Genomic DNA, 25,795 nt, shown 5'->3' on the forward strand with positions numbered 1-25,795 from the left:
TCTACATACTGACTAAGCTGTGGAAATGCCCAAAGTTTGGTGCCTGCCCCCTGGCCCACTGATTAGTCTTGGTGACAATCAACCATTAGAATTTCGAAAACGTTACAGCTGTTTTTGTGCACGAATATAAATGACAACAGTAACCATCGGATTACCAATCCAACGACGCATTTCCACTGCACGAACTTTGCCCCTCAGCGCACGCAGGCCCACTTTCAGATAGACCGATTCCAACACTGGCAATTTCGATCCCTTCTCCACCACCACGTGAAGAAAGCTCAGCCGAAGCTTGTTTGACCATCCATTTACTTGTTCCAATGGCTGCATCCAACTTGTCTGAATCAGGGAGGAGCACGAAGAGATCGTCGCCTTCTTGCTTCACGTCAAACGGAATGATGAAAAAATTTTCATCGTTCAAACATTTACCGTCTGTAAGGCGAAAGTTCCGTTTGTGCAAAGGACCTTAGGAACGGACACTTCAGAAGACTAGCAGGAAGCGGGTAAGACATGGCACTTGCATGAGACGTAGAGATTGCCATCCAGGTCATCGCCAACAATTCCGTGATCGAGCACGAAAGCCCGCTTGTGTGGGCACATCTACAAAATCAATTTCGAAATATGTTCAGAAAGGGAATGAAATGGACAGCACCTGTTGCGTGGCAAAGTAGCCCCGCCTGGGAATGTGAAAAACAGCCAATTGCGAGTCACCATACTTGACAGCAGCAGACCTGAGAAGGCGGAGGTCTTAGTATCAGGGGAAGGAATGTGTGTAGGAACTCACGTGGTGGCGTCATCAGTTGGTATAAGATCGTGGATAGTGGCCAACTTTCGCCACTCCCACTCAGATTTAGGAGTAACGATGACTGATTCACCAAGTTTAGCGGGAGGGAACTGTTTCGGCCAGTCTGCTGGACGTTCCTGCCCTCGCTCTATGATGACTTCCGTTTGAGGGCGATGTTCATCCTGTACGTGGGCCATTAGTACCATGGCATGCGCTCCCCAGACATGCGGCTCTACTAACAGTGTTGACGAACTGACGGAACTGACGCCTCCTTGCAGGATCATTGACCACAGCTTTCCATTCATCTGCATAAGATCCGATAAGTTCGCCCATTTCCCTCTCCAGATCCACACAGATGCCGAGCTCGTCATCAAGAAGAATTGTTTTGAGTCGCTGCGTAAGATGATATCAGCAAGCATAGAAAAGATTACACGATACTCTATGACAGACCTCAATGCCACCATCAAACTGTTCTACCCATCTTGCAGTCCTCATGAGCTTGTCCGCAGTGTGGATATAGTACATTAGAAAACGATCAAGGATCTGGACAACCTTTGACGGAGGAACATCTTTAGCAAACAGCGTTGCATGTCTCGGATTTGATCCACCATTTCCGGCGAGGAAAACTGATGTAGATTTAGGTTCATGGGTTTACAATGTAGTGGAGAGTACGTACTATTCCATCCTTTGTCAGTTGCGATCAAGCCGAAGTCCTTGGACTGTGCTTCGGCACACTCTCGAACGCAACCGCTCACACCGCCCTTAAACTTGTGAGGCGAACGAATGCCCTTATACCGTTCTTCAAGGTGAATAGCCACTGTACATCTCATTCAGTTGATGAAGCTCAACATATGCAGCATTACACGAACTTCCAACAGAATCGCCGATTCCGTAGCGGCACCATGAAGTACCAACGCAGGACTTTACAGTGCGCAAGGCCTTTCCTGAATTATGGATGATCAACATGACAAACTTGAATCGACTAGTAGGTTCTATCGCACCATAAGCATGTCCACTTTCGAATCCTGCAGCGACGAGTTCTTCCCAAATGTCCGGGAGATCTTGCTTATGAGCCCCGAAAAGGTCGATGCGCTGCCTGGTACCGTAAATCTCAAATTTTCACATGTAACGCCTACACAATATGATACACTCACCCTCCTGTGATCTTGGTGTACAACTTGTCTGCCAGTATAGCGTGAGTGCGTGGAAAACATGCAGCAACCACACCCACATTTATTTGCGACTCGTCCGAGAACAATGAGTTTATCCGGCGTGATCTGGAAGGTCAGGAGTTTCTACCCACAAACAGAAAAAATTGCACCGACTTCTCCTCCAGGAACTCGAGGAACGACAGAAAATGTGCCTGACAGTAAAATTAAAATTTCATTTAAAAAGGAGATATAACGTAAGGACATTCGTGAATAAACAACGACTCACCATTCCTTTGAATGTTAGCAAGGTATTTATCATTGGTGTCTTGGTTGGCGTGGTGTACAGGTGCGAGCACGAGCTCGTTATACAATGACGACAGGATGGAACCTAGGCAGGCTGAGCATTGTACGGATAAACACCATATCATTCCCTACCGATAGCTGGCTTGCATATCTCGCATCCGAGTGAATCTTTCTTGACACCGGCAACCTCCATAATCTCTGGGAATGTTTTCAACTTGCGTATCCTAGCGGACACGATAAATTAGATTTTCGGGATACAAAGCCGTAGACACACTTCACGACGCTGAAGAGCTCTTGCCGAGACATACCAAAGTGGGGACAAAGGTGGTTCGACACGGCATGTCCTGTTTTCTTCATCTCCGCCTACAAGTTCTCAGGTCATTGAGGATGTTTGCGATGAAGGGAAAATTAATGTACCTTGAATATGTTTGTGGCTAAAGGCACACACCCACCACATCCAGTACCAATTTTTGTCTTTGCCTTGAGGTCTGACAGAGTGGTGACGCCTGCTTTCACGGATGCGCCGATCGCACCCTTTGCCACATTCTACAATCAAATTAGGATGCGTGAGCTTTGTGATACAGAAGAGAGGATACTTGCGTGGCAACTACAGATCTGGGTGTCAGTCGTCGAGGTCAGCGCCGTCGTCCGGGCCTTTGGAGCCCGATCCCATAATGAACTTGGAAGGTGGCTCTTCCAGCTCTTTCTACCTTTTAGCATCAGCAAGGCTGCTAGGAAGAATTTTTTTGTTAGGTTCACCTTCTTCTTGACCAAGGACACGAGTTTCACATAGTCGGATGTATCACCGACCATCATGCCACCCAATAGGTATTTGCCGTCGGCGGTGAAGATGTACCTACACGTCCGTGAGCATTATATAACAACCTTCTGTCTTTGCAACTCACTTCTTATAGACATACGAGAACGGATCACGATAAGTCAAGCACTCAGTAGGACCATCGAGTGCGGTCTGGCGGCTTCCGTGCTTCATCCCCGTAGTGACAGTGTTGATTGCAACTTCGCCTTCCTTCACCGTGTTGCTGCAATTGCTTTCCAAAGGACTTATCTGCCATGCAATAGGTTTCGCGTCGATGGCTTTCTCGGCTTTGTCTCGAGTAAGAGACTCTGCCACTGCCACCTTACTGGTGAGGACACCCCGTGCACTGCGCTTGTCGGCAAAGTAATCACCGAAGGAGGCAACCTAATATCGAGTGATGTAGAGTAGCGATAGGTGCGGAGTGTCATAACTTACATCGACTCCCATCAGTTTCAGCTTTGTTGAGAGGTCGGGCATATTCTGTCAATTTTAGTTGTGAACAAATGGCACAAATGCAGGAATAGTTACCTACCATCACCCTTGGTTTGAAGCCACCGAGATCAGTCTCAACTTGGGTGAAATTGAATGACAGTATGTCAGCCATCTCCACTGATGATACTATCAGTAGCATCCGATAGGTGAATGCAGGTGCTCTCACCCCCAGGAGCAATGAGACCATAAGTGTTGCCCTTCCAACTCGCGCACTCGCCGATTGCATAGACGTCTTGGGCACTGGTCTGCAACAAATCGTTGATAACTATGCCTCCCTTCTCAGCGCATTTCAGGCCCGCCTGGCGGGCCAAGTTGTCTCGAGGGGTGATGCCAATAGCATGAATGACCATCTCAGCTTTAAGATATTGATCATCCGACAGATTGAGGCCAGTTAGGACTCCATCTGAAGTGATGATATCTTTGACAGTCGTCCTAGTGAGGACTCGCACACCCATAGCTTCAATCCGTCGAAGGACAATTTCTCCACCTTCATCGTCGAGTTGGCGCGACAGCGGGAAGACTTGACGGTTGATGATCACGACTTCTGATATGGTCTCACTGTCTCACGAATTTTCAGTGAGAAAAGAATTAGTGGACGGAAGAGGGTCACTTACAGATCAAACACTGCTTTCGCGACCTCCAGTCCGATAAGACCGCCTCCAACGACAACAGCCTGTGTGAAGAAAATGAGCCCACTGCGTGGGCATGTCTTGATTTGTATGATACGTACTCGGCCACCTTTAACGTGTTCTTGTTCAGAATACGACAATATTTCGTCGAGATCAGAGATGTTTCTATAAACAAATAATCCTCGAGCTCGCTCAGCCCTAACTGGGGAAACATATGGCGGGAGAGTGCTTTCGGAACCAGTAGCAAGAACGCAGTAATCATAACTTATCTTGCGCCCTTTGCTGGTTATAACAGAATGCGCGACGGTGTCTAAGGAGGTAGCTTGTTCTCCAGTGTGGAAAAGAAAGCGCTCCGGATCTTGTTGCGCATACCACTCCACTGTTGGAAGTAAACAATGTGAAAACAGTCACGGTAAGCGAATACACGTCAGGGCATGAATGTACTATCAAATACGCCACCTTGGTTTAGATAGAGTTTCTCGACAGAGCGGTGTTGAAAATAGTCCGTGAGTGCGACACGATTGTACGCCAAATGGGACTCTAATAAGCGACAGGTTAGTTCATATTTCATTTCACTATGAAACGATAGGTTTCCACAGTAGATAAGATAATTTCGCTTACCTTCGCCGCATGTCACCAAGCGGTACCGTTTAGCTTCATCCAAGAGGAGCATCTTTTCGATAAACGCTTTACACAAAGTGTAAGTAACAGTCAACCTTATCCTATCTCTGGTTTCAACTTACCTATCCCCACCATCCCCAGACCGACCACAAAAATTGTACTTCGTGCACTCTGGCTCACGGAAATACTATCCTGATGTATGACTCGCTTTTCTGGGGTGGCCATCTTGGTGGTAATTCCGCAGACTGACGACACACTCTGATGACAAAAGATCACGGTGTTGGCAAGGAGTTCAGCGCCAGGACAAGTGAACTCAGAAGTTTGGTGTCGTTGAGCTAATAGCCGCTAGGTCTCGTACGTCAGATCTGTGGAGAGCATAGACTATCTTCCCTCGTCTATAAATGGTGACTTGGCTAGGAAACTATTCCCATGCCGCATCATGATATTAAGCTTGTGACAATCGCTGCAAGAAAACCGAGTGAAAATGACACACACAAAATATAAGGAGCCTATTGATCTGCTCGGAAAGACCACAAAAAGCAGGTTGAGGAGCATGGTAACCTGTAATCGTTGTTCCTGTTATAACTAATCGTTATCAAAGTTCGGACCTGAGCTCAGTTCCTTCGAACGACTTCAAATTTCCCTGAGAGAAAAGTCCAGTCACCCTCCGCAAGTCCGCGACAATGATCAAAAAGACCCCAAGAACAGTCTGGGCCAGACTGTTCTCGTTCAGCTTATGTAATGTCGTAGCATTCCCCTGCATACTACTTTCCTTCCTTTAATGATTAACTTCAGCTTTGTCAGTTCGATATTTTCCTCGTCGCGTCTTCGACCTGATAACTTCACGCATTTTTAGTGTATTAGCTCGGTTAGGATGTGGACTCACTACGCGCTCGCTGCAAACATCCGTTGACAGCTTCTGCATGACTCCAGCAACCCAATACTATCATAGTAGTGAGTGATACCAACTGGACACTAGTAAATTCGCACTGCCGGCCCTATACCGTTCTGCAAGCTTTATGCCTGAAGATATATGGCTTGTATAGTATCCGGTCACCACGAACGACAATGAACAGGTTTACCGAAATGTCAACTGTGACGGCGTGAACTTGACACTTCTAGGTGGCGTCATGAGAGGACGAGCTTTTGACGACCGAGCGGTGCAGAGCATTGATGTTCACGCGTCACTGGGTATCGCCACTCGTGATCGTGATTCCACTCATAGTAGTACCTACCGTGCACCATCGAGAAGTATCACTCGCCAAGGTATGCAATTGCATTTTTACTCACGCCAGTCGATTTTTAAGAGTGATTTAGCCTTATGATCACAGCGCCGCTATGTCAATCAAAATTCAGCGGAACAACTTGAAGGCAACGGACACCAGCACTGCGATTCCCAACATCACGCTACGCATTGTGATGCACTGCAGTGGCCAGCGTCCTGAATAACCATACCATTTCCGCCAGTGCCATCCTGCACACTTGTTAATGTCCTTCGACCAGGAGTACCGGAGCCGTGTATGTGGCCACGACATACTATACACAATTATATCGCTGCACTCGTGACTGGCGAGTTTGATAACTCACTCGTTCCACTCCATCTTGCCCGTGTTCCCATCTCGCAGTTCAGTACTTTCGATAGTGCACTGTGGATGACGATAGCCCAGGCGCCGCCCAAACCTCAGTCTACTCAACCTATAACAAGTTACAAGACCCATTTTACGGCCTTGAGCAGGCTTCGCGGTTATGTGCTCAGTCGCCCACCTTTTTGCTTGTCCAGAGTGTCCCCTTCTTCTAACTCTCAAGCAAAGTTCCCCTATTTTATCACATATGCACTTCATCGCACCAAACCCCATTCTTCTGTGACCTTTACTGTTCTCGTCCTGCTCCAGGGACTCAAGGTGTGCTCTATTTTACGGTCGTCAGTCACTCGCGGTTGTGCAGTGTGCGCCCTTGTATAAGACTATCCATCATATTATTGTATTCATTGATGTGCTACACGCTAGGATACCAATAACACAACGTCCGAACGAAGTTTAACTGCCACGTCAGCAACAGGAAGCGCCATGTCAAGTAACGAAGTGGCGGGGAGGGGATCCAGCGTGCGGGCAATGGGGATACACTGTTGAGGATTATATACTGTTCGGCGATGACTGCAACATAAACTTGAAGCGAGGATGTGGAGTAGAGTAAACGTTCGGAGTCTTTTGATTGTGAACAACGTGAGGGTTTGAAGTCGTTCCCCAAGAAGAGAACAATGGCGACTGACAGCGTCCTTGAAAGACATTGTATCGCCTTCTGTACATGTGCATGCATGAAGCTTGGGCCATATGGCAATTTGTTAATCACCTCAGTTGGCATGGTCACCCAGGCTGTGGAGCCTTTGCTCTTATCTTTCGAATTCTGACCCTACTACCGTGTAAGTACTAGATCATCACGATTACTAGCCATATGGTGAAATCCGGTTTGTGGTACCCTGTTATCTCCTGAGCAAACAAGTCCCCCCGTCATTCACACCCTTTCGAAAAGACCCTAGACTCTTCCCTACTACTAGGTGTTTGGTTCCACTTAACATCCAGTCGCCATCACCACGGTACCTCAACTCCCCACCACCCGCATGATCATTCAGGTTTCGTCTTTCTTCCCCTGCCTCTCATTGCCTCTTTATCATGTTAATTTATGTCTTGCTTTTGTCGCTGTCTTTCCTTCGTTACTGTTTTCATTACCACTTTCCTTGTTGATATGGCAATTAATCTCCGGATGTCGTACGTGTTACAAACCTTACAATCAATGTATACATTCAATTGTCAATGTAAAAATGTCATGAACAGTTCTAGAGCTTGGATGAAAATACACAAATCTATATAGTTGGTGCATGTGCTGGTGGGACAATAAGTATTTGGCCCCATCGACTGTGGAACTTCGGGTGTCCACGGCCGCGCGCAACAACAAAAACTGCTCGTAGGTGTAAAATTAAACAGGTCAGAGTGTCATATTGTGGCCTTAAAACGAGTTGACTGAAGTTGGGCTGGGCGGATACGAAAAATCGGTGACCCCAAGATCCCCGAGCGGTGGGAAGGCATGCCTTCAGAGTCAATCGCTGGAGAAGGACGAGAGCAACGAAAGTGACGGATGAGTGGATTTTATTGTGGTGAAGTGTGTATGCGATAAAATGCGAGAGCTTGGAGGGAGATACTCTAGAGTCTAGACAAGTAAAAAATATGGGCAATCAAACGAGATATAACCGCGAAGCCTGCTCGTGTCTGGTTGAGTCGGGTGGCGCCTATGTCACGTGGGATTATGAGCGGCTACTAAAAACCTCTAAAACTCGCCAATGCGTGTGGGATGATATGTTTATTGCAGTTTTCGAGGTCTCAAGGAATCAAGTAGTAAGATTCAAGTGATACCAAGCCGCAAGGTACCGTGAACTCGGTGAAATATTCAGGGCACCTTCCTCGAGCCACGACAATTTCCGGTTCACGCGCTACTGCGGCCAGCACAGGCTGGTGGCCGCACTGCGCAGCATGCATATGGCATCCTTGATGATCGGCGGCGGTAAATTGTCATGTTGCAATTTGTTCTCATCTTGTTTCATCATTATCAGAAGTTCCTGGTGTTTGCTGTAAGTATGTTCGTCACTTGTCTATCATTCACTGTTGGACCAATGTCTTAGCTTGCTGCCAGTAGTTGAAATAAACCCATTCAAGAGGCTCGCACTCCGTTCATGATTCTTGGAATTCGCCCTTCAACACTGTATTTGGTTGACTACATTCATGCCTGCTCTGACACTTTCTGAAACTAGCAGTGCTTGGTATGCCAGCCTGCGTTACCCAGTGATCAACCCCGCCAACCGCAAATGCTCCACGGTCCCTATTTTCTCGCTGAACAATCAGTACTCCCGCAATTTCCATCTGTACGTTTCTCTAGACAGTGTATGCAGCGTCATATCTTACTAGTAGCCATGCAGGTCGTGGCTTGGATTTTTTGTTGCCTTGTGAATGAGATTTACTATCAGATGTTTCGTGCACGTTAGTCGCTGAATGTGATTTGTTTATACAGCTTATCGTGGTTCGCGTTCTCCCCTCTCATTCCAGATGTCATCAAGACTGATTTGAACCTGACATCTGAGGAAGTTGGTACATTCGAACTCTGAGCCCATGCGCTGTCAGTTATAATCTGAAATGTTGTTCAGGGAATTCGAATATTGTTTCGCTGTGCTCTACCCTCATTGTACGAGTCATATCAGGTCCGCTCGTCGATCGTGCGTACACCTCCACACCCTAGCACTTCATATGTCTGATACCATTCATATTGCAGGATATGGACCTCGCAAAGTGATGGCCGGTCTTCTCATTATCGGGGCGATTCCTTCTGGCCTTGCTGGAACAGTATCAACTGCGAACGGTCTCTACATTGTCCGCTTCTTCATTGGAATTCTCGGTGCCACATTTGTCTCTTGTCAAGCTTGGAACACTGTTTTCTTCGACAAGAATGTCGTTGGTAGAGGTGAAATCCTGTTCAAAAATCTTATGTGTTGAGTATTCTGATACAGCCGAATTCACAGCGAATGCCTTGGGCGGAGGCTGGGGAAATGCGGGCGGCGGTTTCACGTTCATCATCATGATCGCTCTCTTCAATCAATTGCTTACTGACGGCATGAGCCCGCACGTTGCCTGGCGGGTGGCATTTGCAATTGTTCCTGTCCCCGTTCTCCTTTCTGTTGCCGCTGCCACTCTAATGTTTGGCACTGACCACCCCGCGGGCAAATGGAGTGATCGCTATAAGGCTGTTGCTCCTGCACTTCCTGCGTCAGACGATCAAACGATCATCATCAATAGTGCCAAAAATACAAATACAAAGTCTGGTGATGATATCGAGACTGGGGGCGAGAAGAACATTGAGGTCACTATCACTACTATAAGTCAGTGCTTATTATCCTTCTAGATTTTACTTGTTCGCTCAACCGAATGTTGTAGACTTGGTTTCAGAATTGGACACTGCTGTCAATAACCCACTTTCCCTGGACATGGCGTACGAAATCATGTTAAACCCGCTGACCTGGCTGCCCTCATTGGCTTACATGACTACTTTCGGCTACGAGCTTGCCATTGATGCTAACCTAGCTACCGTTCTGTATACGCTACTCAAGTCCCCCACTTTTGGGCAGACCAAAGCTGGCTATGTGAATCTCCTTGAACAGTCGTTGCGACCTATGTGATGACAGATTAATCAGATTGCAGGCATCTACGGTCTCCTCAACGTGTTCTCCCGGCCGCTTGGTTAGCCACTTTCTTCGCAAGCTAAGCTGTCTTCTCATATCCACCGCCTCATTGCAGGCGGATATTTTGGAGACCTTATATATGTCAAATTTGGTGTGAGTGCCATTGATATTATGCGTGAAATTGGTTTGAAGAGGCTCTGCAGGTGCCTGGCAAGAAGTACCTGACCATCGCTTGTGGAGTCGCCCAAGGGTTTTTATCGTTTGGTCTTGGCCTTTACATTGATAACCACTCTCATCCATCTCGTGAGTTCGGACCCCAATTTATCACTGATGGTCTGACAACAACAATATCAGTCGCGGTCATTATTGTGATTTTTGTCATCCTCGCAATCTTCAATGAAGTCGCCAATGGAGTCAACTTCTCCCTTGTTCCACATTGCAACCCCAGTCCGTGTTCAATGTACCGAATTGCCTATTTTCATGACTGACCCTGTTCTGTCACAAGACTCCAATGGGTTTATGGTCAGTGTTACATCGCTTAGAGTGCGGTGATGGCAGAAAGATTCAAACTTGTCTAGACCGGAATTGTAGGCGGCATGGGAAATATTGGAGGGATACTCTTCGCGATTATCTTCCGCTTTGAACCATCTCCTTCTGGAAAGGCATTTTGGATTTCTGGTGTTATCGCGGTTGTAAGTGAAAATGCTTGTCTATCTTGTGCAATGAGTACTGAGATGACGCTTCAGAGCGTGAACCTCTTACTCTGTATGATCCGTGTACCTCAGGTTTGAACAAGACAAGGTGGGGTGATTTCTTGTAGCTAAATGGTTCTCTTCTGACAGTACGTTTCTTTAAGGAAAGTGCAGTCTGTTCGTATGGTCCAACTACATGAGTCTGTCACAAATTGGGTCTCGGCTGATATGAAAATTTTCTGTCCTATATGATAGTAAGAATGATAGCTCATGAGTGCTCCAAAACTCCCATAAATCAGAGGAAGGCTACGTCAATATTTGTAACAGTGAGCTCGAGCAGGGGAGTATCGACTCACAGCCTACTAGCTTTGAGTAAAACATGTCAGTCAAAAAGGCTTATGTACTCAGGTTGGCGTCATGGCATCTTGACTGAATTACTTCGAGTGGCATGCACCCGTACGATAAGAATGTACATAACAAGGATCCGTATACACCGGAAATTTGGAAATGATTAATGATGACTGTCCGTCCAGTAACTCCAGTTCGTACCGTCGGACCCTGATTTGGCTATCCGGAACTAGAGCGGACGGACAGGCCGGTCCGACAGAACTTTCGTTCCCTTGGTAGGACCCAAGCACCTGCTCAATCAGGTAAGGACCCACTCCACGCTCTTCTAGATCTGAATCATCTGATGTCCTCCATAAGTGTGTGAACTAAATCAAGTGTCCAGGTGATATGTAACTGGTTTTATTTGAAAGGATCATGATACTCATTCCCCTCCTACACTTGGGAGGTGGCTAATATTATTGAGGTGACAATGATGACCCAATATCCGGCTGCTACCCAACAATTCTCAACTTCAAGTTCGTCCCCCAACTCAACCAACAACTCACCTGGCGCATTCAGTCACGTTGCTACCACTCCGCCTACTGCTCCCTTAGCAGGCTCACCAGGTCCCACCTACCAAAGACTTCAGGATGGTCTACCTATACCGCTCTTTCCCCCATCTCTGGACGGACCCGAAAGGAATGGTCCCCAACTTCCCCAGTGCCTCCCACAGCTGCCGATCAATGCTACCCCAAAGGAAGTAGCTGAGCAGGTTGTGCTTGAGATTTCAGCGCACAGCGTTAATTTGACATCTGCATTCACCAGGATCTCGAGACGCCAGATAACTGGGTCAATCGTGTAAGGACCGCAAATCAATGATAATTTGCGTGATTTTTGACAAGATCCTCTGCACTCAGAACCCAGAACTCGTACGGTTGACAGGGAAACATCCGTTTAACTCCGAAGCGCGACTCGGTGTTCTATTCGAGTGTGTAGGTATCTTGTTTACATTGACATGCACGGGACTGAGAGCGTCTTTGCAGGGATTCCTGACTCCAGCTCACTTGCATTTCGTGCGGAATCACGGTGCAGTGCCACAGGTCAACCACGAGATGGCTACTAACTGGACAATCCGTGTACATGGTCTGGTGGAACGAACTGTTACATTTACTCTGCAAGAGCTGCAAGAAAAGTTCCCCGTTGTTACCCTTCCTGTGACTCTGGTATGCGCCGGCAACAGGCGGAAAGAACAGAATGTCGTCCACAAGACACTTGGCTTCAGTTGGGGAGCAGCGGGAGGTGAGGTTTCGGCTCGTGCTGATTGGAAGTCCTCACCAATATCAATATCAAGTATCAACAGCCCTTTGGACGGGCGTGTATCTGGCCGATGTGTTGGATCACGTAAGACCAATTCGTAGACAAGCCAAATATGTCATCTTTGAAGGCGAAGACAACCTTCCGAATGGACCCTATGGAACATCACAGCGACTGTCATGGGCTTCCAATAAGGACAAGGGCATGCTCATTTGTAATTCAAACCACTTACAGTGTTACAATTCCTCCTGACCTCCTACATTAGCCTGGGCAATGAACGGTTTACCGTTGGAGCCAGACCATGGTTTTCCTGTGCGCGTCATTGTGCCAGGTCAGATTGGTGGACGGTCTGTTAAGGTAAGGTGTTGTCCAATGACAAGGATCCCGTGAGCTATAAGATACTCCCTTAGTGGCTGAGACGCATCGAAATAAGTGATCGTGAAAGCCAGCACCACGTATGCCAGTTCTTGTACAACTCAAATCAGTATTAACTGATAATTTTCGCAGCTGCACTTTTGGGTATGTGTGGATCACTTTATCCTCGAGAATGAATCGCACCAACGTTGCATAGGACAACAAAATGCTACCAACGCAGGTTATGCCTGACCAAGCCCGCGCTGAAAAGCATTGGTGGTATGACCCAAGGTTAGTCTCAGTGCTCTGACGTTCCTTAGCAAGTGTACTCACCAGACCGGGGATGTCCCAGATATATCATCACGTTGGTTTAATTTTGTTCATTTATGTAGCACATGTTGAACAAGAGTCTTCAGCGAGCTCAACGTCAATAGTGTGATAGCGAAACCGGATCATAATGAGAAGCTCTATATCGATAAAACACCGGATGAAAATGACACAATAGCGTCATATCCCATCCGAGGATATGCGTATGCAGGTGGAGGCCGTAGGGTAACCCGTGTCGAGGTTTCGCTTGACCAAGGGGAGACATGGACATTGGGAAACATGTACGTCCACATACTTCAGAATCGATACCTCATTAATACCGTGTCGAAAAGTGAGTATCCCGAGGACCGATTCAGAGAAGTACGTCTCCAAGACCAATTTTATGGAACTCTTGATGCGACAGAACGCGATACTTCCTTGTGAGCAGCAAGCATTACCGCAGCAATGGAAAATGTTCAAATCCTGTGTAGCTGTTGGTGCTTTTGGTCTTTTGATGTCTCTCATGACATTCTAGCGAGCTGTGATGCGCTGGTGGTTAGAGCTATGGATGAAGGCCTCGCGCTCCAACAAAGAGACATGTAAGGCAGGATCAGATCGTACCGTGTGGGTCCATTAACATCAATTGTCAACAGGTATTGGCATGCACTTGGCATGATGAACAACTGGTACGTTTTGATAAAATAATATTCTGGCTCGCTGCGAGCTGCTGGCAGGTGGTTTCGCGTTGTCGTTCATAGAATCGTCAACGATGACGGGAAAATTGTCTTGCAATTTGAGCATCCAACGCTCGCAGGGACAGCGCATGGAGGATGGATGGAGGTGATGGTTAATTTCTGGTCCCAAAAAAAATGCTGATGGTGGCAAATCAGCGCATGAAAGTGGCCGGCGAGGATATTACAAAGCCTGTCTTCGGCGAAAAGGGACGGGATCTCGTACCACGTGCTCCAAAGCATGAATCGGATGAGATCTGCTTGACCAAGCCTGGCATAAACCGGGAAATCACCCTGGAAGAGTTCAAGGCGCAAGATCGACAGCGACCATGGTTTGTCGTCAACGGCGAGGTTTACGATGGAACTCCATTTCTAAAGGACCATCCGGGAGGCGGCGACTCTATATTGCTTGTGGCTGGCGAAGACGCGTCTGAAGACTTCTTCGCCATACATTCTGCCGAAGGCAAACGTAAATTGGCTGAGGTGAGTTCTCGTGACTTGCCTGCGGAATGTCGGTTTATGACTCTTCCACAGTACCATATTGGCACCCTCATAACCAGTTTAACTAAAGAAAGGCCCATTACAACGCAATCGGATGAAACCTTTCTAGAGCGCAGCCGGTGGAAGGACGTCAAATTGTGTGCCATCAAGCAGGTCAACCACGATTCTTACCTGTATCGTTTTGCCTTGCCAAAAGAAGACCAGCCGCTCGGTCTGCCAGTCGGACAACATGTTTTCGTCCGCTTACGCCGGCAGGATACCGGGGAAATGGTACAGAGAGCATATACTCCGGTATCACAACAAGGCACAGCAGGCTTCATCGACCTTCTCATCAAGTGCATATTCTCCATCAGGACATGCTCTTCGCAGCTTGACTGACTTCTTCATTAGATTGTATCTTCCTTCCAAGTCAATCCCTACTGGAGGGAAGATGACCACCGGCTTCCATCAACTACGTATCGGAGATAGCGTGGAACTCAAAGGGCCGTTAGGGTCCTTCATTTGGGATGGGCCAAGCACTGCATTGTGGAAAGGGATAAGGAAAACCATCAAGGAAGTCGGCATGATTTGTGGTGGAAGCGGTACGATTTCGAATGCGACATCGCATCGTCAATGTGCGATGCTAAATAAAGATGTGCAGGGATAACACCGATCCTTCAGGTGCTTCGCAGTATCCTCCAAAACGCGGACAGCAAGACCCGGGTGTGGGTGATCAGTGCGAACAAAACAGAGCACGATATCCTCTGTAAGAAAGAACTTGACAGACTCTTCGTACTGCATGGCAGGGAGCGTTTCAAGCTGCACTATACGCTTAGCGTCGCTCCTGAGGAGTGGCCGTACAGCGTTGGGTGGATCAATGATGTGTTACTGTCTGAACACATACCTCGGCACTCTGAGCATGGACTCATCCTAGCGTGTGGTCCTGATGCTATGATAACGCATGTCGTCAAACCCGGACTGCAGAATATGGGATGGGATATAGAGAAGTCTCTGGTAGTGTTCTGAAATGTAACAGTTGTAACAAGTCGCCTGGACAATGAATGATCGTGGTAAACCACCTGCAAAGTGTTCGTTTATAAGGCGTGTGTGAGTGGCGAGAGCCAGCCCCGGTCATTTGTGTTAGCTTACAGGAATATTACATTGACCAATAACGAGGTCGATGTACGGTTATGCATAGCTTTGACAGAGAATTTGAAGCAGTAGATCGTACCAGCGTTCCTGGGAAGTCCACACTGCAACTGTCCGCAAAGGTTGCGAACTTGAGAGAGGAGTTGTTGAAAGTTGATTGTCATCGCGTTCATCAAAACGGACCGAGCGCTGAGTACTGAGTGCCGCTCATGCGATTAACAAGCACCCCGGTATACAATACCGATGGAGCAGGGGGCAGCGGCCTAAGCTCAGAGCAAGGCAGACAACTTACAAGGTGTGATGATGATGCTAGCTGCGACTCGAAACATGGTGAAACCTAGCCTACATGCTGACTAATGCGGCAAGGGCCGACAGGCCCTTACTCTCGCCCCTTGTCCACCATCTCCTGGTCCACGACTAAAATACTTGGGTCTATGGTACAATTATTTTCGCCTTACTGAAAACGACTACTGTATTGAATGTGCACTTTTCTTAGCCCATCGCACGACCGCAGGCAACCGCTTGTATCCCGCATTTCTGCAAAATGAAACTTGACAGAGATCTAATCACAAACTCCCATTATATCCGCCATCCAGCACCCCTTTACTTGTAGATCTGGTCCCGCACCTGCCATGTATTGTCATACCAACCCACTTTCTCGAGCACAAGATATTCCACGACATGATGGGGCTTCGCAGATTGAGCCTCTACAGGCTGGCCCTGCTTGGTGAACACCTCGAATTCCTGGAGCAGCGTCGGTTTGTATACGATTTATGCATGCTGGAAGGACACTCACTTGCGTGGTCTCAAACTTGACTAGTGCATGTATCACCAGCCGGTTGCCGCGCTTCGGAGGTTCCTTCGCAATATAAACCTCACCAGAACGGATAGATACGATGGTAGCTCCTGGCGATATCGTAAGTGGACGGAATACTAAATTATCGTGAATCCAAAAAAATTCGGAGAGCGTGACGTCGATACTCACAGCTTTTCTCTTGGAAGAGGGCTTTGTCTGAGACATCACTTAGAACATTCCATTGCCAAACCTGGCCAGGTTTACGAGTGCGAACAATCTTGTTCACCTTAGTGGCATAGTCGGCTGTTGTCAGTGTTTTCAGGGTAGCTTCATCCTTGCTATTGATATAATTAATATAATGGTGGTCAGGGGAAAATATACGCACTCAGCCATGGCACGGCCTATGGCCAGATAGTTATCCATTGCAGTGCGTCGCATTGGTGCTAGCCAGGATGTTGAAGAATGTGAGGTTACGTTGCCCAGTTGACGCCATGTACGTGGTAGGAATAAGTGACTAAATCGAAAACCACAATCTACTCCAGTAAAAGCTCGAGCTTTGGCGATGGTATACATGCTGCATAAGGTGCAAAGGAGGCTTAGAGGGGCAAAAAAAATGCATGAAACTATTTGACGCGAACCTGAACGTGTTTTTCAACCAATTGGAGAAATTGTGCTGTTTCGCATGCCAAAATGCGCCAGGGTTTGTGAAAAGCATACGCAGTGAAGCATCGCGTGGTATTTCTATGTCTGAATGGATAACAAACTGAGCTTGGGTGACATTTCTACAGGGAATGTACACACCGAGAGTCACTAACTTAGTACCCCACATATCCATGGTTGGAAACAGATTCGACGTGTTTGCCATGTTCATCATGCCTTCTATTTGTTTGAGATGTGCCTCCGTACTGTCTGGAGCAGGGGGAGCCTTTTTCACTTTCTTCTCATTCTTGGTCGCAGATTTTCTTGAGACACCGGACGAGGTTGTAGCAGACGCTTGCCCACTCGTGGCAGAAGCCTTGGACGTCGAAGGGGGAGGAGCCGTTCGGGTAGCGGATTTTAAGGCCGAGAACGAGCGTTGTGGAGAGAGCAAACAGGTTTTCTTCAGTTGAGACCCGAAGGAGACACGCGCCACCTTCGCCATCGCCATCACCGTCGCCCCTGTAGCTGGAACTTGTCGTGCAACACAGCGAGCTCGAGCAAAGACTTTGAATTTCGATGTCAATTTCTCAAAAAGGATGTCACCAGAAATTCGGAATCTATGCGTGCGAACGAACCCGGCAGCCGGGGACGCGTGTGCTCAAGCCGGGGAAGACAGATATAAAAGGTTCGCTTCGCCGGTTAAAAATTCCATCCAGTTCTACCCGACGCACCTTTGCTCTGAACCGCCATCTCAATCATCATGCCTGTAAGACATCTCAACTAATTGTCTTTTGCTGCGAGTTTAATTGGTTTTTCTCTTCACAGCGTTCTTCGCGTTCCTCTCGTCCAGCTGCTAAGCCTGCAGCTCCTCAGCAGTCCCGCGGTGCTCATACTGCCGCAATGCCTCCTGCTGCAGCCCACGGTAACCCAGCACACGCTCCTGCACCACCTGTCCCCGCTCAGACATCCAGCGGTCCCGGGTTGATGGCGCAGATGGCCGCAACTGCTGGTTCCGTCGCTGTTGGATCTACCATCGGTCATGGTATCTCCTCTATGTTGTTTGGCTCCAGCTCATCTGCAGCACCCGCGGAGTCAGCAGCGCCTGTACAGCAACAACAAGCATACCAGACAACTGGCGCTGCTTGTGAAGTTCAAGCTAAGGAGTTTACCAAGTGCTTGGATAAGGCAGATCTCCAAAGTTGCTCATGGTACCTTGACCAGTTGAAGGCTGTAGGCATCCATTTAATTACATGTAGTTCTATGACTGATTGTGCTTTCAGTGCCAAGCTGCCGCTGCTCCCTATTAGTTTAGCGGAATTTGACGGTATACACTGTTGCTGAATAGTGTCACATGTTACTTGCCCTTTGTCTCATCCCACGCGACGCAATCAGATATCACTGCAAATGAATCGACATATTCGGTTTCATCAGAAACGACATACAATTTGACATTTGAGATGATTCAAGATGTGAGGGTATCGAATACTAGGATCGTCACGTCACCAGCGGTACCCTACCGCTGTCATTCCTCTGAATGCACCCGTTCCAAACATAAAATAAGTACATTCTAATGCGTATCGACCACAATGTCATCTTCTGGTATCGTGCGGTATGGATACTGCCCAGTGGTTCACTTTTGTAATCATACCCCAGCCAGATTCTTCAACATCGCAAATTCATTCTCACCCGTTGCCTCGCACAACCCATGGAATTGCGACGAGGGGTCAGAAAGCAGGACAGCAGGACTGGAGATCTTAGTTAAACTTCTATACCATATTATACTTCGCAATGACTTACTGGTCAAACTCGACGATTTTGCCTTGGTCGAGGAGCATCACCTGGTAATCTATGAGTAATGCACAAACCACATAAACTGAAATTATTTACCCTATCATAATCGATGACAGTGCGCAGTCGGTGCGCGATAGTAAGGATGGTGCTATTTGCAAATTCTCTGTTGGGCATGGTCAATTTCTCGTGAGGGTTATCAGCGTCGCAAAACGAACTCTCTGATCGTCTTTCCAATGAGCTCGTCAGTCGCGTAGTCAACGCTAAAGTTATGTTACTTGAAATCACGACTTGCATCACACGATCGACATTACCTTGCTGTCGCCTGCGACATAGCCTTGAGAAATGAAGCACAAGTTAAAGACAAGAAAACGTACCTCGTCCATGACCAAAACTTTCGTCCGCTTCAGGATTGCTCGAGCCATACATAGAAGCTGCTTCTCGCTAGAAAATTGTGAGCAAGGTTATTTGGTGGCGTTGACAGAGCGCTAACCCCGTAGAAAAGTTATCCCCTCCTTCCGATACTGGCGACTCTAGGTTTCGGAAAACATTAACATTGACCTCGACACCTTCAATTTCGACAGTATCATTGGCAGTATCAGACGGAATCAAATGCACGCGTCGAAGAGCCTCGAACTAAAGAACAGTCAGTATACCTTTGTGGTCAAGTAATATAAATGTAAACCGACAATTTCCGCGTCTTCGTATTCGTCGAATACGTCCAGCGTGGATCGCAAACTGCCACTAAGGATGGTAGGGTCCTCTGTTCGGTGTAAGCATAATAATCATCACTTGGCAGGACACGCACGAGGAATGATGGTAAGCTTGCTGCGAAGGTCCGAAAGTCCCATTTTGGAGATGTCTTGATCGTCGATGATGATGGAACCCTCTGTTGCCTCCACGAAGCGGAAGAACGAGAGTGCAAGCGTGCTCTTGCCGGAACCCGTGCGGCCTAAGATGCCGACCTAAAAACAAAACTCAATTGCTGACGAAGGAAGTCCTCAAATATCTAGTACCTTCTCTCCAGGGTGGATCTCGAAGTTCAAGTTGTGAAGAACATCGGGCAACTCAGGCTATGGCAAATATTATGAACTGACGAGGTTCCCACTGAAACCGGCTTACCGCATAACGGACTATCAAGTTTTCGCACTTGATAGTACCTCGGTCTGGCCAAGAAGCCGGCGGACGTGGCTCGATGTATTCAGGAGGCTCGCGCTTAAGCTCCGAATACTCCTTGACACGCTCCAGGGCGACCTGTTAAATGTCCATCAATAACACCGCATGTCACACAGTATGCTAAGGTACTAGCCATAGATTGCTCAAGGCCGACGAACCGTCGCACCTAAGTTCAAGATTAATAAGAAATCTAGACAGACACCAGTTTCACCTACCAGGACCAACAACTGCAGGCAGTGTCAGTATCGTTCCGTAGTCCATGATAAGCCGGCACTTACTGTCCACGTCATGCCTCCAGCAAATGAGAGAGCGAATCCAGCGAGCGCAGCTGAGATGGTTGGGGTGGAAACAGCGATAAGACCTATCACACCAACGGTCGAAGCGGACAACACGTCGAACCGGGTGGAAAGCCAGCGATTCACTAAAAACATCAGTCAGAGTCAACTACTGTCGACAATCAAACAACCGTTCGACGTACCACCCCATTGCCAATAGTACGGGTTTATATTCTAATAGCCATCGATCAGATTAAGTGAAAGCGAGCTTTGCTTGACTCACCGTATCGACGCAGCGAAGCATGTCTCGCAAGAACTTTGATGAAGCACCGAAAGCTCGAAGGATAGGTGCTCCGGCAATGGTTTCACCAAAGATCGAATAAAGGGGAGACCGTGCCACGGAGTCTTAAGGTTACCAAAGTCAATCGACCGCTAGTGAATATGAAGAGCACTTACCCAGGCGCCGCATATCTCTAGCAGCTTGTCCGTAGTTCTAGGCACTTGAGCATCTCCTCCTATAAGAACATGACAGAAAAGTACCTTTGCAACTAAACAAATTCAACAATCAGCGCTGATGTGATGGATCGAGAAAAAAGTTGCAGACCATCGTAGTAAACGAAGCCCAAGAGAATAATAGCAATGACGGATGGAACACCGCCTGCGAAACTAACAGACGCAACCGTTACTATGAAAGACAATGCAAAGACGAGACTTCGACCAAAATGATCCGCGAGTCGACTGTCAATGCCTATAATGTTGTGTCATTGTGTAAGCGAAGAAAGCGCTGTCTTGGAAAACGGACCTTCAAAGTCTTTCCCGAATCGATTCAGGAGTCTCCCCCGCGACACGGTATCATGGAACCGGATTTGCGCAAACAACACAGTTTCCAGAAGTTCTATCACGAATGATGTAAGTAAGTGGTCAAAAGTAATGTCTCCACTTCGACCTACGTTGGTATAAAACGGTCGACGCGTGGATAGAACCGTTATCTGAGTGAGAAATGTTTCAATAGAGGTTCAGGAGAGTGGATGAAGTTTGCATACATAGTACGAAGAATCTATAGGTCGAAAACAAGACACCTGAAAAATTATTAGCACCGTGTGGTGCAAGTTAACTGATTCAAACCTGTGAGAGTGACCTGCAAGGACATGAGTCATCATGAGGGATAATACTGTAGAGCCGTGCTTACTGCAGCATAAATGACAATGTAATACACCGGTCCTTTAGCCTCGGTCTCTTCTATGCTCGATCCCGACCATATCCTACGGATGCCAATATTAGTCATGCGACAGTAAACTGCTAACATTATGAACATACTTAAGCCACCAGTTCTCGGCAACAGGACAGAGAGCACCCAACACGAGAACGAACAAGAACCATGCCCAGTACCCTTGGGCGCCAAACGACTTCACATAGAGTTCCCAGACATCACGACTAACGCGCCCTACAGCGCGTTTCTCGTCTTCCACAACTTTCCTAGGTGCTTTCCGTTCAACATTTGCTTGCGGCTCATTGACCACGGTGGAGCCCGTCTCAGATATTGGGTCAGGTTCCACATCGTCTTGCACGAGCGTGGCAACGGGAGAATCGCCTGCAGATACTGATGGACTCTTCGAAGTGCTTGCCGTGCCCCGACCCTTGCCAGCGCCACCCATGGTCTGCACCAATGTCCCCTTCACAGGAGATGCTTCAAAGGCTTCACGTTCACCAGCGAATAGAAGATGCCCGTTATCAAGAGCGACAACATACGAAGCGCCAGTCAAGCAAAGTTGGACATGGTGTGATACAAGGATCACCGTTCGCCCATGCATCAGCTCTCCCTTAATGCACTCGAAGTAGATGTGATGAGCCGTGTGAGCGTCAACTGCACTCAAAGGTTGGCATTTAGAAGCACAGCGCTTAGAACGGACGCACCAGCAGAAAGAACGTCATCAAGCAACAGTATGGATGCTCGGGAGTAAACAGCCCGAGCCAAGGAAACTTATGAGAAATTCAATATGTGTGGCAAGTCGACATGAAGTTCACTGACCTCGAGCTTTTTGTCCACCTGACAAGTTCACCTGCCAGTGCAACCACGATCAGTATGCATGATGCTGAGTGGTAAAACGCAACATACGCCACGCTCTCCAATTTCGGACTGGTCTCCGTCTTCAAGGATCTTGAGATCGCTTATGAGCGCGCAGACCTAAGGATGCAGTCAGTCGAGCGTTTATTGTCCATGAAGTGCGGCCGACCTCTAATGTCTTATGATATCGCTCTTCGTCAAGCGGTAGACCGAACAGGATATTGTCTGAAGATTGCGATAAGCGTACTTGGAATGGTTCAACGTCCGTGGCTCACCTTGAATAGAAGCATTTCGCAGCCAGGCAGCCTTGAAGTGTCAAGTTCTTTAATTCATGACATAACCTACCACCACTCCCGCTCACCTGTGGTACGTAGGCGCAAACGCCAGGCACTATCCATTCTTCCTGTGTGACCTTCTGAACGGCGAAGGAAGCAAGCGCGTCTGGTGGTGAACGCGGACAAATGACCTGGCCGGTGAGGACGTCCGCCTCGCCGAGTAAAGCTGCATTGCCGTGACATTGAGCAGTATTCCAGAATTCGCTCTATAATACGTACCCAACAACAACAGAGTCTTTCCACTGCCCAGCTTACCACAAACCAATGAAAGCTGTCCTTCAGGGAATTTCAGAGCAAGATCAATGAGCATAAATTTATGCCGGGGCGTAGAAGCTGCCGATGAGTCCGCAGAACGATCATGAGGCCATGTGATGTTAGCAGATTGAACAGTAATGGTGTTAATGACTGGTGCAGCCGAGAGTGGAGGTATAGGCGCCACCTCGGTTAGTTGGAGGTACTTCCCAATCCGCTTGAGGGAAACGTGGACCTGAAGCATATTAATGAAAGTTTCTGGGAGTGCGTTCATCGCAAAACGCATTTCGTTGAAAACTACGCCACGTTGTTTAGCTCAAGTACCGTGCAGATTATAAGTGCCTACCCATCATCTAAGCATATGCGTTCAATCTGTGAACATAGAGTGAACTGATAAGGAAAGGCTTACGGATGTGAAGGCGATAGAGGGAGTCAATGTCTGCTGACGCCACACTGCAAAGTGCCAGAAAGAAACTAGGGTGACAATGAGAGGAGACGCCTCCCTGAGCCCTCCGTTAGATGAGGCAGAGGAAACCTGCATGAAAACATACCAGATAGCAGAGAACACGACCTAACGGGTGGACAGATTAGGAATCGGACGACACGAGAAGGAAAATTACATGCCTCAATCCTGTAGGTCAACTTTTGGTATTTCAGTTCTCTCTCACGAATTTTCATCACGCGCTTTTCGAAGCTGCGCTCCCATGCCATGAACTGCAAATCTATGAGGGAGGGTTCCATAAAATGACGTGCAGGGAATTATTACCTTTAGCATGCGGATGCCACCCAGTATCTGTCAAAGGTGTCATTGAAGTCAGGTCAAGAAGTGTTTCACAAAGTAATTACCTCGTTCATGAGTGAGACCCGTTCGTCCCTGGCTTTCATCAGATTGTCCTGTGTAGTGATCACTATTTTACCTGCCAGATGATTCAATGGCAAGAAGAGACAGATCACCGCAAGACCAATGAAGCACGAGACACCAAGCATGCTGTAGAGCAACGTCGTCCCTACAATAATCTCGATCGGGGAATCTGAAAGAAATCAGGACTAGAACGATGGCGTAATCAAAGAATCTCACCCGTAATGGCGAAAAGATGGTAAGAAAACTCGGAGACTCGATCAACATCAGTAGTCATCAAAGTCATGACCTGGGCTTTGCTCGAAAATTCATTCTCTTCCTCTTCCTTGTCTTTGTTTTCTCCGTCCGCAGTTTTTGATTTTTTATCAGTTTTCTCGTCGGACGCGGAGGTACCAGAAGACACAACATCCTTCCGAACGAGGGTTTTTGCGAAAAGCATGGTATTGAGCTGCGCCCGCAAGCGAATTTGGAGAACGGAAGTTGCATAGTACCACATTTGAGAGTTGACTACAGCAGGTTAGTGTCGAATTAGACGGTGTTGCACTAAAAAAAACTTACGCTGCGCGACAATAATAAGGGAAGCAAACTGTCCGAAAGCATATACCCATCCCCATCCTTTATTAAGGCGGTCAGGATCGTCTTCCAGGTATGCGATGAGCTTGCGAACGAAGAACGGGGACCCAAACCACATAGGAGCAGCTGCGGCAGCCAAGATTACTTCTGCAGTAAATGCGAGCTTGTTGATACTGATGAGGCGCCAAGCGAGGTCCCATCCTGGCTTGAGAGGATTTGCACGAAGATTCATGCGCATCCTATAGAACTGATAAGTCGCTCGCATATTAGCCGGAAGGATTGGCAAGTCGCCAATTTCGACCGAAACGGAAGTTCCAAGCTGAATGACACGCGTCACGTAACGGAAAAACAGATAATCGATCACAGAGGCGCCCGGAAGGCCGCAGACGTTCTCGTATGATGGATTGGTCGTGTCATCGATGGTTTTTTTTAGAGTAGATGAGTGAAGGAGGAAGGTGCAACGGTGGACCACGGGGTGTTGTCGCAATTATCGCACAAGTCAAGATATACAATGCGGTCTTGCTATACCAGAAAGCGAGTAAGGGAGGAAAAGCTTGTGGATTGTGTGCCGAGATAGAGTCAGATGAAGGAAGGATTGCTACGACGAAGTGAAGGACCGAGGAGAGGAAGGTCAAGGCAGTGATATGTATCACCGACTCGGAATGACGATCCGGAGTAACAGAACGAATAACTAGAACGCCGACGTAGAGTCCAAACATAGTCCGAAATATATGTTCTGGAAGCGTATTTTGATCATCTGGGTAGGCCGACCAGCCCAGGGAAACGCCCTCGAGCACAAGGATCAAGGCTGAAAGCAAGACAAGCAGTGATTTCCTGTTGCGCATCTGAACTAAGATAAGACCTTTCATCATACGTGGCCCATAATTATTATGATGCTCACTTTGAGCCAGAACGCATCTTCGTCGATTGGTTCTCCATTGATAAAATCTTCCGGTTTGGTCACATTAAAAGGATCATCCTGGTTCAGATCACCGGTCAAACTAGCGTCTTGGGTAGTCGGCAAGCTTATCTTCTGCTGTTGAGACTGCCGGACGAGAAAAAGCGCGAAGCCACTGATTACTGTCGCCCCGAAGAGTACTTCTGCTAGAAGTAACTGGTATGGAGGCATGATGTTCCACGCCTTCCAACTTCCAATTGGTGGTATGGAAGGGAAATGTAAAATTCGGAGTCAACTAAGTAGTAGTACTAGTACACGCACACAGCCACCATAGGATAAGAATGTCAAACTAGCGCGTTCATGAGAAGATTCCACATGGTCACTTTGTTTGATCAATAGAGTTGTCGGAGCCGAATGAGTCGGAAGACTAGTGTGACTAATATGGCATGACTCACCTTGGTCATCCGCAGCAGTACTTACGGTCCGAGATCAGTAGTCTAATTTTGGGCCATCTAGGCTGCTCATCAACTTGATCAGCCTCGACTCGGTCGATGAAATCAGGGAAGCACACCGTGACCAGTGATCGTAGTACTCTTCGCCATGATGGTTGACTAGGGGAGACTATGAATGCTGCATATGGTTTATCATTTGAAGGACAATCCATCGACCCGGGTTCTTGAAGAATGTGACTGCCATCACTGTCGATGTATGGCTTCGCATTATCCACGTTTGCGTTGATCGTCTCCTCACAGTTGAAGACACGGATCTACA

General features: G+C 47.7%; 9 protein-coding genes across 9 annotated transcripts; 5 read left to right on the forward strand and 4 right to left on the reverse strand.

The window, feature by feature from the left end:
- Positions 1–102: 102 nt before the first annotated feature.
- On the reverse strand, positions 103–4,846 carry DFJ58DRAFT_715324 (uncharacterized protein; the record flags this gene model as incomplete). Its single annotated transcript, XM_041384116.1, has 27 exons — positions 103–236; positions 265–462; positions 519–597; positions 650–728; positions 782–963; positions 1,022–1,174; positions 1,232–1,407; positions 1,458–1,598; positions 1,651–1,725; positions 1,783–1,877; positions 1,936–1,963; positions 2,013–2,058; positions 2,107–2,144; positions 2,219–2,320; positions 2,368–2,459; positions 2,510–2,598; positions 2,653–2,781; positions 2,836–2,850; positions 2,995–3,091; positions 3,141–3,436; positions 3,488–3,532; positions 3,585–3,661; positions 3,711–4,102; positions 4,159–4,217; positions 4,275–4,552; positions 4,633–4,713; positions 4,795–4,846. 27 exons carry the CDS (start codon positions 4,844–4,846, stop codon positions 103–105), a joined length of 3,228 nt encoding a protein of 1,075 aa, XP_041246279.1.
- Positions 4,847–5,933: 1,087 nt separating this feature from the next.
- Positions 5,934–6,344, forward strand: DFJ58DRAFT_776139 (uncharacterized protein). Its single transcript, XM_041389493.1, has 2 exons — positions 5,934–6,060; positions 6,112–6,344. The coding sequence occupies exons 1-2, from the start codon at positions 5,968–5,970 to the stop codon at positions 6,241–6,243; spliced, it is 225 nt and encodes a 74-aa protein (XP_041246280.1). The 5' UTR covers positions 5,934–5,967; the 3' UTR covers positions 6,244–6,344.
- A 78-nt stretch (positions 6,345–6,422) lies between these two features.
- On the forward strand, positions 6,423–6,984 carry DFJ58DRAFT_776140 (uncharacterized protein). Its single transcript, XM_041389494.1, has one exon. The coding sequence runs from the start codon at positions 6,447–6,449 to the stop codon at positions 6,753–6,755; it is 309 nt and encodes a 102-aa protein (XP_041246281.1). The 5' UTR covers positions 6,423–6,446; the 3' UTR covers positions 6,756–6,984.
- A 670-nt stretch (positions 6,985–7,654) lies between these two features.
- DFJ58DRAFT_657169 (uncharacterized protein) lies at positions 7,655–7,987 on the reverse strand (the record flags this gene model as incomplete). Its single annotated transcript, XM_041381962.1, has 1 exon — positions 7,655–7,987. A coding segment is annotated over one exon (333 nt), but the record flags the coding sequence as incomplete, so codon positions are not given.
- Positions 7,988–8,150: 163 nt separating this feature from the next.
- Positions 8,151–11,078, forward strand: DFJ58DRAFT_681317 (nitrate transporter). The gene is made up of 16 exons (XM_041383219.1): positions 8,151–8,416; positions 8,468–8,707; positions 8,762–8,788; positions 8,854–8,930; positions 8,987–9,055; positions 9,112–9,300; positions 9,359–9,715; positions 9,771–9,976; positions 10,028–10,073; positions 10,131–10,168; positions 10,219–10,318; positions 10,370–10,462; positions 10,521–10,537; positions 10,594–10,707; positions 10,762–10,816; positions 10,872–11,078. The coding sequence occupies exons 2-15, from the start codon at positions 8,568–8,570 to the stop codon at positions 10,804–10,806; spliced, it is 1,518 nt and encodes a 505-aa protein (XP_041246283.1). The 5' UTR covers positions 8,151–8,416; positions 8,468–8,567; the 3' UTR covers positions 10,807–10,816; positions 10,872–11,078.
- A 309-nt stretch (positions 11,079–11,387) lies between these two features.
- Positions 11,388–15,661, forward strand: DFJ58DRAFT_776165 (uncharacterized protein). The gene is made up of 20 exons (XM_041389495.1): positions 11,388–11,806; positions 11,860–11,892; positions 11,952–12,026; positions 12,078–12,333; positions 12,386–12,562; positions 12,614–12,705; positions 12,759–12,803; positions 12,856–12,867; positions 12,920–12,993; positions 13,055–13,066; positions 13,119–13,310; positions 13,362–13,448; positions 13,500–13,607; positions 13,662–13,694; positions 13,743–13,848; positions 13,899–14,222; positions 14,274–14,575; positions 14,631–14,821; positions 14,881–15,300; positions 15,371–15,661. The coding sequence occupies exons 1-19, from the start codon at positions 11,525–11,527 to the stop codon at positions 15,243–15,245; spliced, it is 2,766 nt and encodes a 921-aa protein (XP_041246284.1). The 5' UTR covers positions 11,388–11,524; the 3' UTR covers positions 15,246–15,300; positions 15,371–15,661.
- A 111-nt stretch (positions 15,662–15,772) lies between these two features.
- DFJ58DRAFT_700593 (uncharacterized protein) lies at positions 15,773–17,414 on the reverse strand. The gene is made up of 6 exons (XM_041383579.1): positions 16,966–17,414; positions 16,803–16,911; positions 16,550–16,738; positions 16,354–16,502; positions 16,165–16,301; positions 15,773–16,112 (listed from the first exon to the last, which is right to left on the reverse strand). The coding sequence occupies exons 1-6, from the start codon at positions 17,309–17,311 to the stop codon at positions 15,972–15,974; spliced, it is 1,071 nt and encodes a 356-aa protein (XP_041246285.1). The 5' UTR covers positions 17,312–17,414; the 3' UTR covers positions 15,773–15,971.
- A 149-nt stretch (positions 17,415–17,563) lies between these two features.
- DFJ58DRAFT_725466 (uncharacterized protein) lies at positions 17,564–18,110 on the forward strand (the record flags this gene model as incomplete). Its single annotated transcript, XM_041385239.1, has 3 exons — positions 17,564–17,569; positions 17,629–18,033; positions 18,084–18,110. 3 exons carry the CDS (start codon positions 17,564–17,566, stop codon positions 18,108–18,110), a joined length of 438 nt encoding a protein of 145 aa, XP_041246286.1.
- A 335-nt stretch (positions 18,111–18,445) lies between these two features.
- Positions 18,446–25,255, reverse strand: DFJ58DRAFT_715328 (multidrug resistance-associated ABC transporter; the record flags this gene model as incomplete). Its single annotated transcript, XM_041384117.1, has 35 exons — positions 18,446–18,548; positions 18,601–18,641; positions 18,691–18,757; positions 18,810–18,832; positions 18,969–19,035; positions 19,085–19,227; positions 19,281–19,354; positions 19,400–19,556; positions 19,608–19,664; positions 19,714–19,845; positions 19,880–19,933; positions 20,046–20,188; positions 20,322–20,447; positions 20,499–20,522; positions 20,647–20,790; positions 20,845–20,937; positions 20,993–21,031; positions 21,086–21,099; positions 21,215–21,304; positions 21,360–21,906; positions 21,957–22,022; positions 22,072–22,102; positions 22,159–22,227; positions 22,277–22,353; positions 22,453–22,608; positions 22,662–22,991; positions 23,142–23,197; positions 23,246–23,265; positions 23,319–23,408; positions 23,461–23,487; positions 23,541–23,725; positions 23,773–24,060; positions 24,112–24,517; positions 24,729–24,971; positions 25,028–25,255. 35 exons carry the CDS (start codon positions 25,253–25,255, stop codon positions 18,446–18,448), a joined length of 4,410 nt encoding a protein of 1,469 aa, XP_041246287.1.
- Between the last annotated feature and the right edge of the window lie 540 nt (positions 25,256–25,795).

The sequence above is a fragment of the Suillus subalutaceus genome, assembly GCF_016647625.1.
Source record: "Suillus subalutaceus strain FC151 chromosome Unknown DFJ58scaffold_27, whole genome shotgun sequence".
Lineage (NCBI taxonomy): Eukaryota > Fungi > Basidiomycota > Agaricomycetes > Boletales > Suillaceae > Suillus > Suillus subalutaceus.